Source organism: Mycteria americana, chromosome 3, assembly GCF_035582795.1.
Source record: "Mycteria americana isolate JAX WOST 10 ecotype Jacksonville Zoo and Gardens chromosome 3, USCA_MyAme_1.0, whole genome shotgun sequence".
Classification (NCBI taxonomy): Eukaryota; Metazoa; Chordata; class Aves; order Ciconiiformes; family Ciconiidae; genus Mycteria; species Mycteria americana.
In genome coordinates this window covers 96,030,495-96,046,838 of record NC_134367.1, presented here as the reverse complement: position 1 = coordinate 96,046,838, position 16,344 = coordinate 96,030,495, and the positions used below count along the sequence as shown (strand labels likewise).

The following is a 16,344-nucleotide window of genomic DNA, read 5'->3' as shown; positions in this document are numbered from 1 at the left end:
TTGCCAGCAGTTTCACTGATATTGTTGGTAGTCCTCTTTCCTTACAGGCTTCCTTAGGACCTCAAGCAGGGTTTTCTTAAATTGGCTTGGTTGTTAGTTTTAAAACACTCTGAATGAAAAAAAATGAGCGCTGTAAATATGGACAGGATGCAATTATATATATAATTATACACACATATATCAAAAAGATTGACTTTCATCTTGGATTTTACAGTCAAACTCAACTGTGGAATCATAACCAGCACTTTCATAGTACGTCTATGCAATGCATTATTAATATTACCTATAATTACATTGGACTGTGAGAATACATTATTGACATTGATATGTTCACATTTTCTGAACTTTCAATGTTTTCTGGAAACTTGTTCAGAGCTGTGCTGATTGACTGAAATAAATATAAGAAATATATGAATCAAATAACACAAAGAAAACTCACCGATTTTTGTAGCTGTTTTGACAGTGTATGGCAAGTGACATTTTATCCTATGTTTACATGTGTGGTGATCCTAATGAACAGCTTTTTGTGAAGTACAGGGACCTCAAGGCAATAGTTTGTAGCCACACCTTTACCACTTTTTTAGACACATTGCAAAACACACCTTTCTGCAGGAGCCATGTCACAGTAATTGAAAATATATACCTCTAACAACTTTAAAGAAGAGAAGGAGTAAGAAAACTTAACAATCTAAAATGCTAGATCTAGAAGTGCCATAGACCAGAGATGTAAAAACAGAAGAGCAACTGTATTGGGTCAGAGCAAAGTTCCCTCTAGACCAGTACATTTTCTCTCACAGGGACTAACAGTCAATGCTCAGGGGAAAAAAAATAAAAACAGTGTAAGCATGTAGAGCTACTTCCCCCAAGTATTCTCTTAGCCTCTAGTCATTTATAGTTTAGGGACTTTCTGAGTTCTCTGTGATTAGTAGCCCTGAGAGAATTTTTTTTTTTTTCATGAATTAGTCCAGTCTCTGCTGAAGCCTGTGTGAACTTTTAGTGTCCAAAACATCCCATTGCAAGGAGTTTCACAGCTTAACTGCATTTTGCATGAAGAGTCATTTCCCCTTGCTTGTTTTGAATCTGCCATCTCTGAGCTTCTTTTCATACCCCCTACCTTCTGACAACTCATTACTGTCATCAGCATTCAGATACTGTGACAGTGGGCACTGAAATTCCTGAGATAGATGAATGAAGTGTTTTATAATAATAATTGTTTTGATTTTTAACATCTGGAATATAAATTTATATATACTGTCTTTGGGCATTTTGGTCTTTGGGAGCAGATGTTCACTGTAGTTCCTTTCAACATGTTTCTGGTTTTGTCTCTGACATCCTACTGTAACGGACTAAAATAAGCAATTTGGCACCTACTCAGGCCTTTATAAACTTTAAGTTGGAGAACCATTGCATCTCTTGTGGTGCCAGACCAGCAGCTATCTATACATGGTTCTTTTCCTCTTATGCAAGGTTGTTTGCCTCCTTATTATTTTTTAAAATCTTAGCTTATTTATCACTTTTTCAATAAACAAAATGCACAAGAATAGTTTTAGCTTTTCTTTTTCTTTAGCAAAATTAGTAGGTTCTTAAGCATAGTAAATCAAATCCAAAGTAGATTTTGCTTCTGATAAATTTTATCAATAAAATAATTCTTTCTTGATTACCTTATTTGTTTTCAGATAGTCCCTTCATATATTTTGTCAGGAGATGCTGAAATTGTGGTAGAACAATTTTGAGATGGATGAATCCAGGAAACATTTTGTAACTGACAGCTGCTGAAAGGAAAGAAAAAAGCTTGACAGTCTAATCTGATTTCTTTATCATATATGCTGTCAACTATAGACTCTCACGAGTTCTGGTTTGACTGGCCATCTGAATATTACAGTCAGTAACTGATTTCATCACTATTTAATTTGTGTTTCTAATAATTTTTGATGATTTTATTTGTTTTTTGTTTGCTTTTACAGACAAGTGAAAATGCAAAATAATTATGTCCTCCATCAGTTTACCTCATTGTTTATAGCTGGTCAGTGTGAAGTGTAAAATCTTAGAGCACTTAAAATATTTTTCAAGTTCAGGGCAGTTCACAATAATTAACAAGAAATGGAATTAGAAATGTGGAAATAGATTTTTAGTATTTTTGTCTTTTGAGACAGAGCTGTACAAGGGAAATGCATGATAGTCAACTATGAGTGTCAATAGACATTTTAAACATTGGATACCTGAAATTTTACTTTTACTATCAAGGGAAAAATGAAATGTTATATTTATATTTCAGACATCAGCCCATCAAAGGGGTCTCACTTGAGAAAAATATGACTCTGTCTTCATAAATAGTGCAAGAAATTTTGCCATATATTAATAAGAAAAAAGATTTGCTATATTTGCATGTAAAAATAGTTCCTTCAAATTGTACTGACTTATCAGTAGTGGAATCTAGATCACCATAATTTAGGGGACTGCTTTTTGTTTGTTGCATTAAAAGCCCTCTCCTTTAGAACAAAATCAGGACCAAAAATCTCAAAATATATTGAGTCACAACTTGAAAATTCCGTTTAGTCAGCCATGGCTCCTGAGCTGTATGTCAGCTTCAGCCAAGTCTCACATTTCCTCCACGGTGTGCAGCTATACCACTGTCATTAAGCTTATCTACTGTTTGGTGGAAATCAGGTGGAAGTTGTTGGTGAGAGTGTGGTGAATTAGAGAAAGATTTTTGAACTAGACTTTTGTTAGGCACTTTTGCAAGTAGAAGTAAGAGGTGTGAAAAAAGATGATTGAGCCTGAATGTCATTTCAAGCTATGCCATTGCGTAGCTACTATTGCTGTTCCACAGAAGCTTCTTATACAGACACAGTTCTAACAGAAAAGTTTGCTTTTACAAATGTGGTTTTGCATGTTTTCATAGTAAATGAAGATTTTGTACACTGATATAAGCACAGGTTCTCCTGCATACCCTTATCCAAGCTAGGAGTAGTCTGATAGTTTAGTATAGTACTATTCTCAGAATAAAGAAAGACTGCTGATATAACTGTATCCTTCCATGAGTTTCTAGCCATGATATAGTCTTCTCTGTTTGCAATTAATGAAGTCATATGTGAAATATTTCTAGATTCTGTAGCTGTAATGTATCAATGGTCACAATTCCTGACATCTACAGTCTTTTAAGAGACTAAATATCATCCTTGCAAAAAATCATCAGCCAAAGAAAAAAGTATACAAAGGTAATTTAAATAGTAATCAATATGATCAACTAATGATGATATTGAATAATAGGGTAAGTCAAGGCATCAAAAAGTCCTTCAGTTCTAGATATTTTAAATTCCATTGAATCTAGAATATGTATCTTGAAGTGTATTCTTGTATTACTGAAGATAGCTGCTATGTAATAAAGAATTACTGTTAATTATATTTTGGTTCTATACAAAGTTGACCGTGGAAAATATATTATGCCTTATATATTCATTATCTCCACATTTTTTTATTCTATAGTGTTTTGGCTGGATATAATGGTACTATCTTTGCATATGGTCAGACAGGCAGTGGCAAAACTTTTACCATCACAGGAGGAGCAGAACGTTACAGTGATCGAGGCATCGTTCCCAGGACTCTATCGTATATTTTTGATCAATTGCAGAAGGTATGGGACATTGTTTTCTGTTTATTTTTAATGTCTGGTTTACAAATACTTAACTGTATTGCAAAAGGCTGTTTTTATAATGGTGTTAGAGGAAGCCCTAAAATTAATGCTGAACAAAATATCTAACTTGACATGAAACCTTATGCAAGAATACATTGGTTATAGTTTTGGTTACCTGGTTTGTTGCAGTAGACTGAAAATAATGGACATCATTGGAGAGTTTTTTGTTAGTTTTAAGAACCATGCTATTTTTAGTTGGTACAACGTACATTCAGATCACATAATTGGTTCTCCTTGTCTTAACACTTATATTAGCTCCACTCTGGGTTTGTATTGTACACATTGCATCACACACATCTTGTACAAAAGTCGCTCTGATTCCTATGTAAACCAACAATGTTGTATAAAAGACTGAGCATTACTTTCACTCTTCATAAGTTACCTAATTTCTTTGTGCTTGACTGCTCAAAAAAACCCCCAACTCATAAAATAGTAAAATGAATATTAAGCATTTCTAAATATTCAGCTGTTTATTTTACCCAATGCCTTTATTTTACCTAACGTTACTTATTAGCTATAATATATTATAGAATGATAATGCTAAATACATCTAAGTATGATGAAAAGTAATTTTTAAAGTCAGTAATGCAAATCCTTTAAGTATTTGAAAGAAAATGGATATCCATATTAATTTTCCTTCTCTACTGTTTTCCTTTTAACTCCAATTATGCACTTGTATGGAATGTTTTTATGCGTATATGGTATTAGTAATAAAATTCTGATTGACTGAATAGAGTTGGATAGAAACATTGTTAGGCACCTTTCTTAACATAATTACATGTGTATAAAATATGAACAGGTAAAAATGTAAAAAAAGTCATGAACGTTGGTTTTTATTGTTGTTATTATTATTATTATTATTGCTGCTATTAATTATTCTTAATGCATTCTTTCCAAAATGAAGAAAAAAGAAAAAATCCTGTGGTCTGTTTTTAAAACAGTATCAGTACCTAAAGACTAGTTAACAGTGACTAGAAAAACACTTTCAAGGGTAGTAAACTGTATCCTGAAAACCAGTTTTGCATGTGCTTTAGGTAAATCTGAAACGTCTAATGGAGAAATAGTCACTACACCCATATAAATATTGATTTGGCTTCACCAAAAATTTGGGCAATAGTAAATAATGCCCAATATGATCTTTGTCTCTTCCCGTTTCCTCATCTTACAGTATTTCTGAGTCTCACAGTTCTGTCCCAGTTATTTCTTAATGCTTTTCTGTTCATTTTTTAAATACTGCACAGAAGATTTTCCTGCCACTGACAGCTCAATGCAACTGCTGTTTGAATATTGAGTTTGACACAGCCCATAGGGCAAAACACATCACTCCACTGTGGTAACTGACCTAAACCAAAGAGCTATAAACTTACTTTTTAGGTGAATCCAGTGATGTAAAAATGAATGGTATATTTCAACAACTCTAGCTGTGCCCTGCAGAAGTAGAGAAGAAAACAATACAAAGTCTTAAAATAGTTTTGTGATTACAAAAAGAAAAATACTTTGCAGAAATCATAAGTATAATTGTTGCACTTACAAATTAATCAAGCTGATTTACAGATCATTATACCCCACTGAATTTGAAGTCTCTTACTCTTTTACTTTGAATCAAAAAAAAAAATGCAATGTTGCTTCTTGTGCAAAAAAAAGCCATCAGGCCTGGCAGAAAGAATTGGCAGAATTTGGGAGAAAGAGAAAAGTGACTGGAATTTAATTGGATGGTTCTTCTGGATCTACTGTGCTCCCAAAAAAGACATGTGAAATTTAATTTGGCAGCTTACTTATTTATTTTATGTACAGAAAACATGGCATCAATTCAGTTTTACAGAAGCTAATAGTGACATTTAAAATACTACAAGTACACTGTAATGTCTCAACATCTAAGAGCAATGATAGAAACAGAATAAATACAAATTATGAAAAAACAAATTTAAAAGTTTTACCGCACCTGAAATATTTCTTATTATCTCCTTACATTGACTTTTCTAATAAGTAAATGATAATTGTCAACTGAAGTGCTTCAGAAACTCAAATAACATGTCAGCAAAAAAATTTATCATTGAATAGAGAAGTTAATTTTAAGTTAGTCATTCCGAATCAAAAGTGTTCTGACTGACCTGCAGCCTACAGGTTGGAAAGAAAGCTTAAGTAACATATCGTATTTTTTGCCACATATAAGGGGACTGTGGGAAACAACAGTAACTAGCTGATGATATAGTGATGGGCGTTCCAGGTATAAGAACTTTTTTCTAAAGGATGATGTGGGGGGATGTGTATATATGTGTTAGGTTATAACCAAAATATTGTAGAATTATTTCAATTTGACACTTCCATGCAATGAAATGAGTGAATAAGTGAAAGGATGCGCCAGAGTAAGCACACTGATGATTGTTCATTATGTTTACGAGAAATTTCATTTTCTATTAGTATCTGTAATACTGATATAAGTGAACACAGTCAATCATTCTGGTGCTTTCATAACTATAGGAGGCAAAAGTGAAGAGAGGAAGAGAGGAGTCTGGTGTAATATATCTTTTGTCTCTTCATTTACTTGACCAGGCCTATGACTCATTTAAGATTAATCTTCACATTTTAACAAAGCTATTTAATTACACAAATTTTAATATTATTTCACGTTAATGTCAATCGTTATATTGTACTTTTGTACTCTGTCATTAATCTAATACAAGGTACCAATTCTTACTCATAAGGGTGTATGTCTCAGTCACATGAACATGCCCTGTCTGAGTAAGGGTTAACAATATTAAGTAATTACCTTGGGTTTTTCAAAGTATAGCTTTGGCAGGTAACTGTATACAGCTTATTGCAGGTGCACAAAAGCTTGCTCTTGTGGGAATGGAAATGAAAAAAAAAAAAACAAACACATGATAATGTGTTGCCTTAGACCTTCTGCTGCACTCGGAGGACCCCATGGAGGACTTTTGTTGTGGAAAGTGAACAAGTTGATCTTGCAGTTGCCAGCAACATTCAGTGTCAACACACCAACATTCTTTTCTAGTGCTAATTATGTAATAAAACCAAAATAGGATGAAAAATAACTAGTTTATTTGCTGCCTTCTCAGCACATAGTTTTTACAAAAATAAAAATGTGTGTGTTTCCATTTTCAGACTGGGTTTTGGATCAAAAGCTCTACTTAGTTATGCTTATAGGGATATTTCTGTCTGCCTGCTTCCAAATCTTTGTGTTTGTTTCGTACATTTTCTTTCTTGGTGCGTCTTAAAGCATCTCTTCTTGTGTTTTATCTTTCCACCTGCCTTTCTTTTCATACTTTTCCTGTGTTTTGTTTCTTTTTATCTACAATGTTGCTTTGGAAAGTGCTGACATAGTGGAGAAGAGTCATCTGCCTCCTAACCCTAAGTAGGATGGAACAGGAGAAAATTCAGGGACACAAAATACAAGACTTTTGAAGCACTTGCTTGCACTGAGACAGTGCAATTTGAAACCAAGGAAACAAAACCTTTTACCCCAAATGAGAAGCAAACCAAGTCCTTTGTTTTTAATAACATCTCCTTTCAATTTTTTGGTCAGAAATTCTCCTATTTCCACAGCTTCCTGTTTGAACAGTTCCTTGCTACATTTTTTCCATCCATCTGTAGTGTATCTTTTTAAATTATGTCCCTTGAAATAGTGAACTGTCATTATCAATAAAACCAATGGGAAATAACTATTCAATGAAAATGAAAAGTTCATATCTCAAAGTATTTTGCAAAACAACTATAGTGGATTGGATTATTAAACTGCTACTGTGAGTGTGATATGAGTGCTTTCACAGTGGCTTCCTCTGCTGAAAAGAAGTGACTAATTTTCTTTTATTTTGGAAATCATAGCCCATTATTTTGAGGTTTATGCTGTTTGGATTTGGCTTTGGGGCAGGAGAAAATTCTGTCTGCAAAACCCAGTTGTGTTAAGTTACATTTTGGCAAAGTATTATACAAAAATATGAGGATTACAGAGAACAGCCGAGATCATATACAGTGCTTAAATGTTATGATAAAGAGAGTGGAAAGCAGTATGTCACTGATGTTTCTAAATGAAGTAAATCTTTGATTTATTTTTGTTGTTGTTGTTCCTTGGTTGTTTTTTTTTTTAAGCATAGTCTTTCTATCCATAATATGAGGGTTTACCTCTCTATAATAACATTCTTTTTTTGTCATAGAAGTGAAAAATGGCATGTTGCATGGTTCTGTAAGTAGGCTGCCATGTTCTAAGTGTATACAGACTTTTCTAGATATAAGGAACCAATAAAAAAAACCAGACTAAACTTATGGGCATAGTGGGGTTTTGGGGGGATTTTTGTTTTGGGGTTTAGTGTGTGTGTGTGTTTTGGTTGGGTTTTTCTGTTGTTTTTTCCTTTTTCTTCTTAAGCCTTTATACACATGGTAACAGAAAACATAAAAGTGTCACGAATTGAAAATGTAAACCATACCCAAGAAAAGAAAAGGGACAGAGTGAGGAAGCAACATAAAAGCTGTAGTGATAAATTTATCCTCTGATCTAGCCCTGACTTCTCTTTATAGCTCTTCCTTTTTCTTTTTTTTTTTTTTTTTTCCCTTTTCTTATCCAGGATAGCAGTAAAGTGTATACAACTCATGTTTCCTACTTAGAAATCTACAATGAATGTGGTTATGATCTGCTGGACCCAAGACATGAGGCATCCAAATTGGAAGATTTGCCGTAAGTAATAAAACTACAGAAATCATCAAAAACAAAAGTAGAAATAATTTTCATATGCCGTGTTGCATTGTTTGGGGACTTTTTTGAAACTGTACTACTGATCTCAGTGTTAATTTACTCAAAATACTTTGTTTTCTTAATTTTATCAACACTGTCTAAATTTTCTCTTAGTTTGTATGTATAGAGGCTAGGGAAAATAGATGGGAGTAACTGAAGGTGAAAGTATTAAAAATGTACATTGATATTATGCAGAAGAGATCTATTGCAGCCACTGAAAACAAAACAGAAGGTAAATTTGTTTTTCTCATGACAGCCTGTCTCTTTATGTGGTATACACGTGTGTGTGTGTGGCAGAGACATGTAATGTGCAGTGTTTCCTTGCAACAGTAGGAGAAAAACTCTCTGCTTCTACTTGGACCTTTTCCTTCAAGGATAATTATTTTTCTAGAATAAGCAATTATGAAATAAGGTACGTAAGAGATAGAAAAGGCCACAAGGAACTCCAAAGGACATATATTTACTTCAGAATGGATGATTGTTATAGTAGTTTTCATTGATAAGACACTAGCACCTACTAATACTTGGAGAAGGGTAGTGAATAAAGGTTTGTAGGTCATGAACACGTAAGCCTGGTGAAGTTAAAGATGATATAATTTACAGGAAATCCAAATCCTAGTTTTTAAGTTTCTTCTGAAAAAATAGTTCATAGTCTGTGTTATTCTTAAAATAACTCAGCAAACAGTAAATATGTATAAATAAGTGAGTTGTTGACTGCTTGGATTTCCAAATGTCCTGAAATAACACTGGGAACCATAAACTTTCTCACTCAACATGATGGTGACTGAAACATGTACATAGAATAAAATCACTACTGATGCAAGAGCAGGAAACGTACTGAAATCTGCCAATAGAGCAATAACAGAAAATCAATATAATTTTATATCAAAATAGCTAATGTTGTTACTAACATATTAAACCCATTTTATTTATTAAAAAAAAAATCTTCCAAGTTGTGTTAAAATATAGCTTTAGTTTTCTCCACAATATGTGGTATCTAGGACATATATGTACAAAAAACTTTCAGGATTGATCTTTATAAAACAAGCTAGTCTAGAGATAAGGAATGCAGCAGACAAACTCAAAGTATGAGACTAGGCTGTAAGCTGGTCTCATTGCTTTGCTTTCTTCATCTGTAAAATGGAACTAAATTTTATCACTTTATGACACATTGGTGCTATAAGGACTGTATGTATTTACTGATGTCTTTCATGGTAAAGTTTAGGAATTTAATTTGATTTATTATTTGCTTCCTGTGCTATGCAGAGAAAAATTTTAAATCAGAGACTAATTTGGATAATAATTTAATTTTTGTGCCTATTTTTACAGATGGAGATTTTTTTGCAGTTGTGTGTAAAAAATAGTCTGTTGCAGTTTTATTCAGCTTATTAAAGTTAATGCTAATTAGTTATTCAAGTTTATTAAATTAGTAATTTCATTTATTAAGTTATTTGCAATATTTTATTCGAACTCATTCTATTTATTCATTTTATTAAACTAAATTTATTCAATTGAGCTAAATTGAATTTGATTAATTTAATTGCAACTTTATTTGAAACAGTTATTTGGGGGTCATAAGCCCAGGAAAATATGTCACTTTTTAAAACTAGGTTCTGAATGTTTACTGATAATAATGCATTTTAGAATCTTAAAATTGGTTTATGTATGGTGATTCAATTAAGCTAAAGAATAACTCCTTGTTATGTATTAGTCTATTTTTAAAAAGTAAAAGTTGACAGATAATTTGGTTGTGAATTAGGGATAAAGCACACTGGGATAATCATAATTACCTGTAAACTTATGTAGTGTATACTGTTGCAGGATGGGTTTTAGTGAGATAGTAAATTTTTCTGTGCAGAGTAACTAATCTTAATAAGTGCTTAATGATTTTACAGTACATGGTCATTATTGTTTCCAGTACATCATGTGTCAAAAAAAATGTACTGTACACTAAAACTGTACCTTCACCACTCATATTTAGCCTTGTCTAAAAGTATTTAATTAAAATATTTTATGTTTATTTTTTAAGATAGTAATTTAGGGATTCAAAATTTAAAAATATATAGTGTCATTCTGAGCTAAAAAGGGAGTACAAATTGCAGGAAAGGGTAGTTGCATGATTAACTATACTTTAGTTACTTGGTTGATTTTTGTAAGTGACAAAGTAAGTAGCAGTTACACTTAAGTAAATAGTAATCATGTATTTTAAAATATATCAGGTGTTTATTACCTAATATATATTTCATTTTTCTGAGAATTTTATGTACTTAAGACCTTCTAAGATTTTAGTGGTAGTAAGCAAAATACAGAATAATCTAACTTCCTCAAGTTTGTTTGAAAGCATGTAATTAATGAGAAATTAAAAAGAACGTATGTTTTTTGTACTTTAAAAGGGTCATATTATGCATAATTTCCTGTTAAACTCCACACTGGATCATTAAGGTTTTAAACACCTTACAAAGCCAATATTAGCAGTCTGTGCTGATATTCTACCAAGTATATAAGATGGACAACAAAAGCATTGAAGAAATGCGTCATTTTAGAAGAGTAAGCAAAAGATTAATTAGCCTCGTAAAGTATGCAGATTGTTTTGGAACAGTATTGTTATCCATATTCCTGCAAAAGAAGGGGATGCAATTTGAATCAAAGATATGTACTTCTGCCTAGCAAACTGTGTTAATGACCTTACGTTATCTTTTCAATGGTAGGAATAAACACAGAGTGATGGCATTCAGGTAATAGAAGTTATGAAAAGCGCACAACAGTGCTTGAAAAATGAGACATTAAAATTGTATTTGATGTTTAAGGCAAAGTGAATCATAAAAATTTTTAAAATTGCCCATTACATCTAATCATTGCATGATTAGATTTGGAATCTCAGCTCCTGAAGTCAAGGTTTTGTGTGTAGCCATCCTTTGTGTATTCTGTAGACTATTAAATTTTCATCTTAATACTGCTTAATCATTTCATTAGAGTCTGCCAGGTGAGAAGGGAAGAGACTCTCACAAAAAAATCACTACTTTTTTCGAAATAAATTCCTGACAAATCTGTGAATGTAGTTCATATATCTATATGTCTATCTAGATGTATACGTATATAGATTCATATACAGAATTACATAATTATTTATGTATGCATATGTAGAGATATGTATACATATACATATTTATTTATATATGTATACCTAAATATATAGCGTGTTTCTTGTAGTACAGATATTTATACATGAACTAAGTTTGGTTTTGAAATCCCATTGAACTTTTATTTTCACAGAAAAAAACCTGTTTTCATGATGTTTAGTTGTAATGATATTACATGTAGCCCATAGAAGATATCATTTGATATACCTTAATGCTTCATATACAATATGCCTTAGTGTACAATTGTAACTTGTTTTGCTTACACAAAGCTGACACTGTTTTTATTTTGTGACACTGTAGCTGAAACACGGCATATGCATATGCAAATACATTTGAAGAATCTTACTTGTTAGAATGCAAAAATTGAATTTAATATTGACAATCTAATTGTGATTGTAGCTCTAGAGAGTTCCATGTTTATACAAGGAAATTATTATTGTTTTCAAACATGTACAAAGTATAAAGCTACTGCTATAAAATATAGCTGGTAGAAGACTATTTGAATTCTTACTGCCATCTCTTGTTTTCATAAAAGATTTGCAGGACTGTTCAAATTAGGAAAATTTTTCTGAAGCTCTTCATTTGCTCTGAGGTTGTACAAGAGGCTTTCTCCTCCAACAGGTTGTCTGTTGTAGAGTGTATTTGTAATTTATATAACTCCATGATACTGAGTCAAACCAGTTTCACTTTAATTGTAACCTACAAGTACCAACTCTTCCTAACTAGTTTGTATTATTTATTAAAAAGTAAGAATTTTCTTGGCACTGAGCAATAACACAAAAATAAAGACTGAGGTTATAGAACCATTAGTCATAGATTAAGTCAGGACAACCAATAAGTTACCACTTTACCTGTCCAAACTACGGCAGGTGATACTCTTGCATGTGAAGGCAAACTCAAATTAGTGCTATTTTACCTTAAAATGTCAGTCTTTAAACTGCAGTTGTTGAGGAGCTACTTCACAGGGAGCTCAGACAACCATTAGTTAGGCGTAATGTGCCCAGGGGAAAATGTAATCTAAACTTCCAGCCAGTGTAAGTGATTCCCCATTTTTGTGTGAAGATTCTTTAAAGTCCTCTTTGATAGGGAAATGTATATGATTTGGTATGATGTTGGCTGACTTTTTAAAAAACAAACACACAAACAAAAAAAAACCCAAACCAGCTAATTTGTATTGAATCCTCTGAGAATTCATTCCCAGTTTATGCTCCAGAAAGATTAAATTTATTTGAACCATAGATTAAGTGAACTCAATTCCATAAAAAGGAAGACACTTTAAGCTAAGAGCCAATTAACTTCAAACATTAACAATGATATCTATATCAATACATATTAGTAACATGCAGAACTGTTATGTTCCATGGGGTCAGTGTAAAATATTTTCACTTAAAAATAAAAATACCTAACTGAATATTGGTTAACTACTGCAAATGAGTTTATACTCTCCTATTTCTCCACTGCCCTCCAAGAGTTACCAAACTACTGACATGCAAAGCTAAACCAACTAGTATAATAATTCCTGTACTGCTTAACAAAGAAGAAAAAAAAAAAAAGGGCTAAAGAAATAATTTTCAACATATCGGAAATATATTTTATTCAGTCCGATTTTTTAGATGCAAATAAACCTGTTGCCTGTCTCTAGGCTCAACAGTGTTAGTGTTAGCCCTTCCCCTTTTCAATGGCTGTACCAACTACCAACTATGTAATCTAGAACTAGCCACCATCCATAGATCTTCAAGAACTATATTTTTAGTGTTCTGAGAATTATGAGTGATTTAAAATTTCTAAGGTTAATAATAATATTAGCTCACTCTTTTCATATGAAATACATTATTTCAAAATGGAGAGTGTTCAGTGTAAGTGTTACTACTGAATACTACGGATTAGGAGAATACAAAGGTTTGTAAACTTAAGCTTTTCTGTTTGTTAATGAGGAGACAGCTGAAAACTGTTCTGAATCATTTCTTCAAAGGTTATGTTTTGTTCATTACGGTTCAAACAAATTACACTTTAAATGTGCAAAATAACTTCAGCATACATTATATATTGTTTATTCCCATCCAGATTTTATGTTGGTTTGTTTCCTGAAAGCCAGTAGGAAGAAGTTAGTGAAACTTTTCTAAGGTGACTTTTCTAAAGGCATCAGATGAGTAAATTAATTCAGTTCAGATTATCACTGTGCTGTTCAAGGCAACTTTACTTTTGAATATCAAAGTATTACTTAACAAACATTTTTTTGTGAGTAAGATTATTGCAGTTGCCTGAAAATTCTAACAGATCTTATATGTTTTGTTTGTACATGAACCACCAATCTCATTGTTTCAGTTCTGACTCCTTGTTCTGCACGGTGGGGTGAGGGGGGAGAGAGAGCCGGCGCAGGGCTCTTTCTGGATCTCGGTAAGAAAGGCTTGACAACAAATGGCTTAATAAGGTAACTGTTTTAAAAAGACAGAATAAGAAGAGGAATATAGATGGCAAGTAAATCTTACATGCATCAGATGCTGGGCACCCCGCATTCGTGCAGCATCGGACAGAGCCTGAATGGATATCCCAATGGCACACTGCACAGAGCAGTGCAGATCCTGTCCGTGGAGAGAAGCTCTCCCTTTTGGTCATTCGAGCTCTTATATAATTTCCTTACAAGAAAACAGCTCCATTTCTAAAAGGTGTTCTCATGAGAACTTCTTGCGGCATTTTTTGATAAAAGCAAGGCCACGCAGGTGGTGTGACGAGGTGGGAGCTGCCTGCAGGTTCTTCTGTTACAATGACCTGGCTGAATTTATCCTGCAGCACAGGTCCGCGCAGCATGACACAGGCCTGAATGCCACGCTGTGCATGCAGCACAGCACAGGCTGCGCCTGCTCAGGTTAATTGTTATGTGGGTCACTAACTCCTAAATGTGCAACAGTCTCTCAGTCGGTATCAATACGCTCCTATGTCCATAAAGTGTAGAACAAGCAAACTGTGTTTTTCTTGTCTCACGTGTAGAATTCATTGGAGACAGCGGGAAGGATTTCCTATCACAATATGACATGTCAGGAGAACAGTCTGCACCAATCCTTACTCATCTCATAGTTCTGTCATGTCTCACAAGCTAAGGAGATTATGCTCTAGGTCTGTACTTGAATGGAAAATTAAATCTCTGTGCTACTGAAAGCTGTGCTGGTGGCTGAATAACTTTGTAACCTTGCCTCTTGAATCAGTGTTGACTTTGTCCTCTGGTGTGGTATTCAGGGAGCTATACTTCTGAAAGATAATTTTTTGGGGATTATATATAAAATGATGATCTTGGTCATTCTTTCTTAAAACCTAAAGCTCCTTGCAACTTTACACAAAGATTAGCTATATTTATCCATTAGTTTATTCCGTTCTTCTGGACAGACTCCAAGATACCTGCTTGCTGCTTTTCTCTTTCATCCTTTTCCTAAATTTATTACTGGCTGTATAGTCTCCTCCTCATGCTGAATTAGTATCACTATATTCTCCTAATGTATTGTCACAGAAGGTATGTATCCTCATATATTATTTGTTTATATCATTATGATTAATTTTAAAATGTTTATGAAGTTTTTGACATTATTTTAGATTTCTTCAATTTTAACCCCTAGAGACAGATATAATGATAGGAAACTTGATTTTTAAAATTGTCATTTGTTTTATGGGGTTTTTTTAAGTTTGTTTGTAATTTGTTTTTAAGGTTTTTTTAATTTATATTACAAAAATTAGTGAGGTGGTATTAATTAATCAAAGGAAGCTTTAACTTCATTGTTTGCCTGTAACAGGAATTTCATAAATGAAAACATTCAATGTGTAAGGCTCTCTTGCATTAGTGGCAACTCAGCTGATGCAGGAAAGGGCCTGAGTTAACAACAGTATAAAAAAGGCTGATCCCATCCTACAGGTTTCCTAGTCAGTTACGGATTCCATCCATTAAGCCAAATGGAAAAGATTCTTTGTTTATAAAGAAAACAAAACCTTGTCTCTGCCTTCTTTCAGTCATTATGGATAACTTAATGGAGCTTTTCCACTCCAAGATCCAAGTTAGGGCTATGAAATTTAAAGATTTCACTAATATAGAGAATGTTCTATAGAAATCTATTATCATATTATACTGTAACTTTGTAGCACTATAAAATGAATAATTTTGTTGTCATTTTGGAACATGTCTTTCTGAGGAAGTTTTGACAGATGCCTCTCAAGATGTGCAAATTTAGACTTCCATCTGGAAATCCTCCTAATAGCTGCGAGGCCACTGTATAGCAGGCTGTCACGAGTTTGTGATGTCCCCGCTGCCTCCTTTCTGATATAATAATCCTCCAGAGCTTTTTGTCCAAACTAATATCTTCATTGTCTGGAAATTATTTATAACTATTGGTCAAAATGTAGTCTGAAAAGATCCTTAAAAGTTTAAATACTATGCCAAGTGTGCATAGTAAAACAACATTGTTTTCCTAAATTATAAAAAGAGGTAGATGATGCTTACTGTGCAATTTCAAAATATTAAAATTAGTCAAAGCATCATACTGTAATCAGAACCACTCTGGGCTCTAGCATGTGATGCACGCACAGATGGAATTCCGGACAGAATACTACTTGACATTATCAAAACATTGTTACGCGAGAGCAGAATTATGCTTTTTGGTTTATGCTCTGAATGGGGGAAGCAGAGTTTCGTGACTGTACTAGTGTTGTCTTACCCTACCACCCAAAAATAAGGCTATAAGTGAGAAGCAATCATACTTGGAAAAACAATTTTTATGACT

The 16,344-nt window shown here is 33.2% G+C and overlaps 1 protein-coding gene across 1 annotated transcript in view; it reads left to right on the top strand.

Moving 5' to 3' along the window:
* Positions 1–16,344, top strand: part of KIF6 (kinesin family member 6) — a 171,687-nt gene that overhangs the window by 18,449 nt on the left and 136,894 nt on the right. Inside the window, exons 4-5 of the mRNA XM_075496206.1 lie at positions 3,487–3,634; positions 8,275–8,384. Of these exons, the coding sequence (XP_075352321.1) occupies positions 3,487–3,634; positions 8,275–8,384 (258 nt within the window). The remainder of the gene's footprint in view (positions 1–3,486; positions 3,635–8,274; positions 8,385–16,344) is intronic.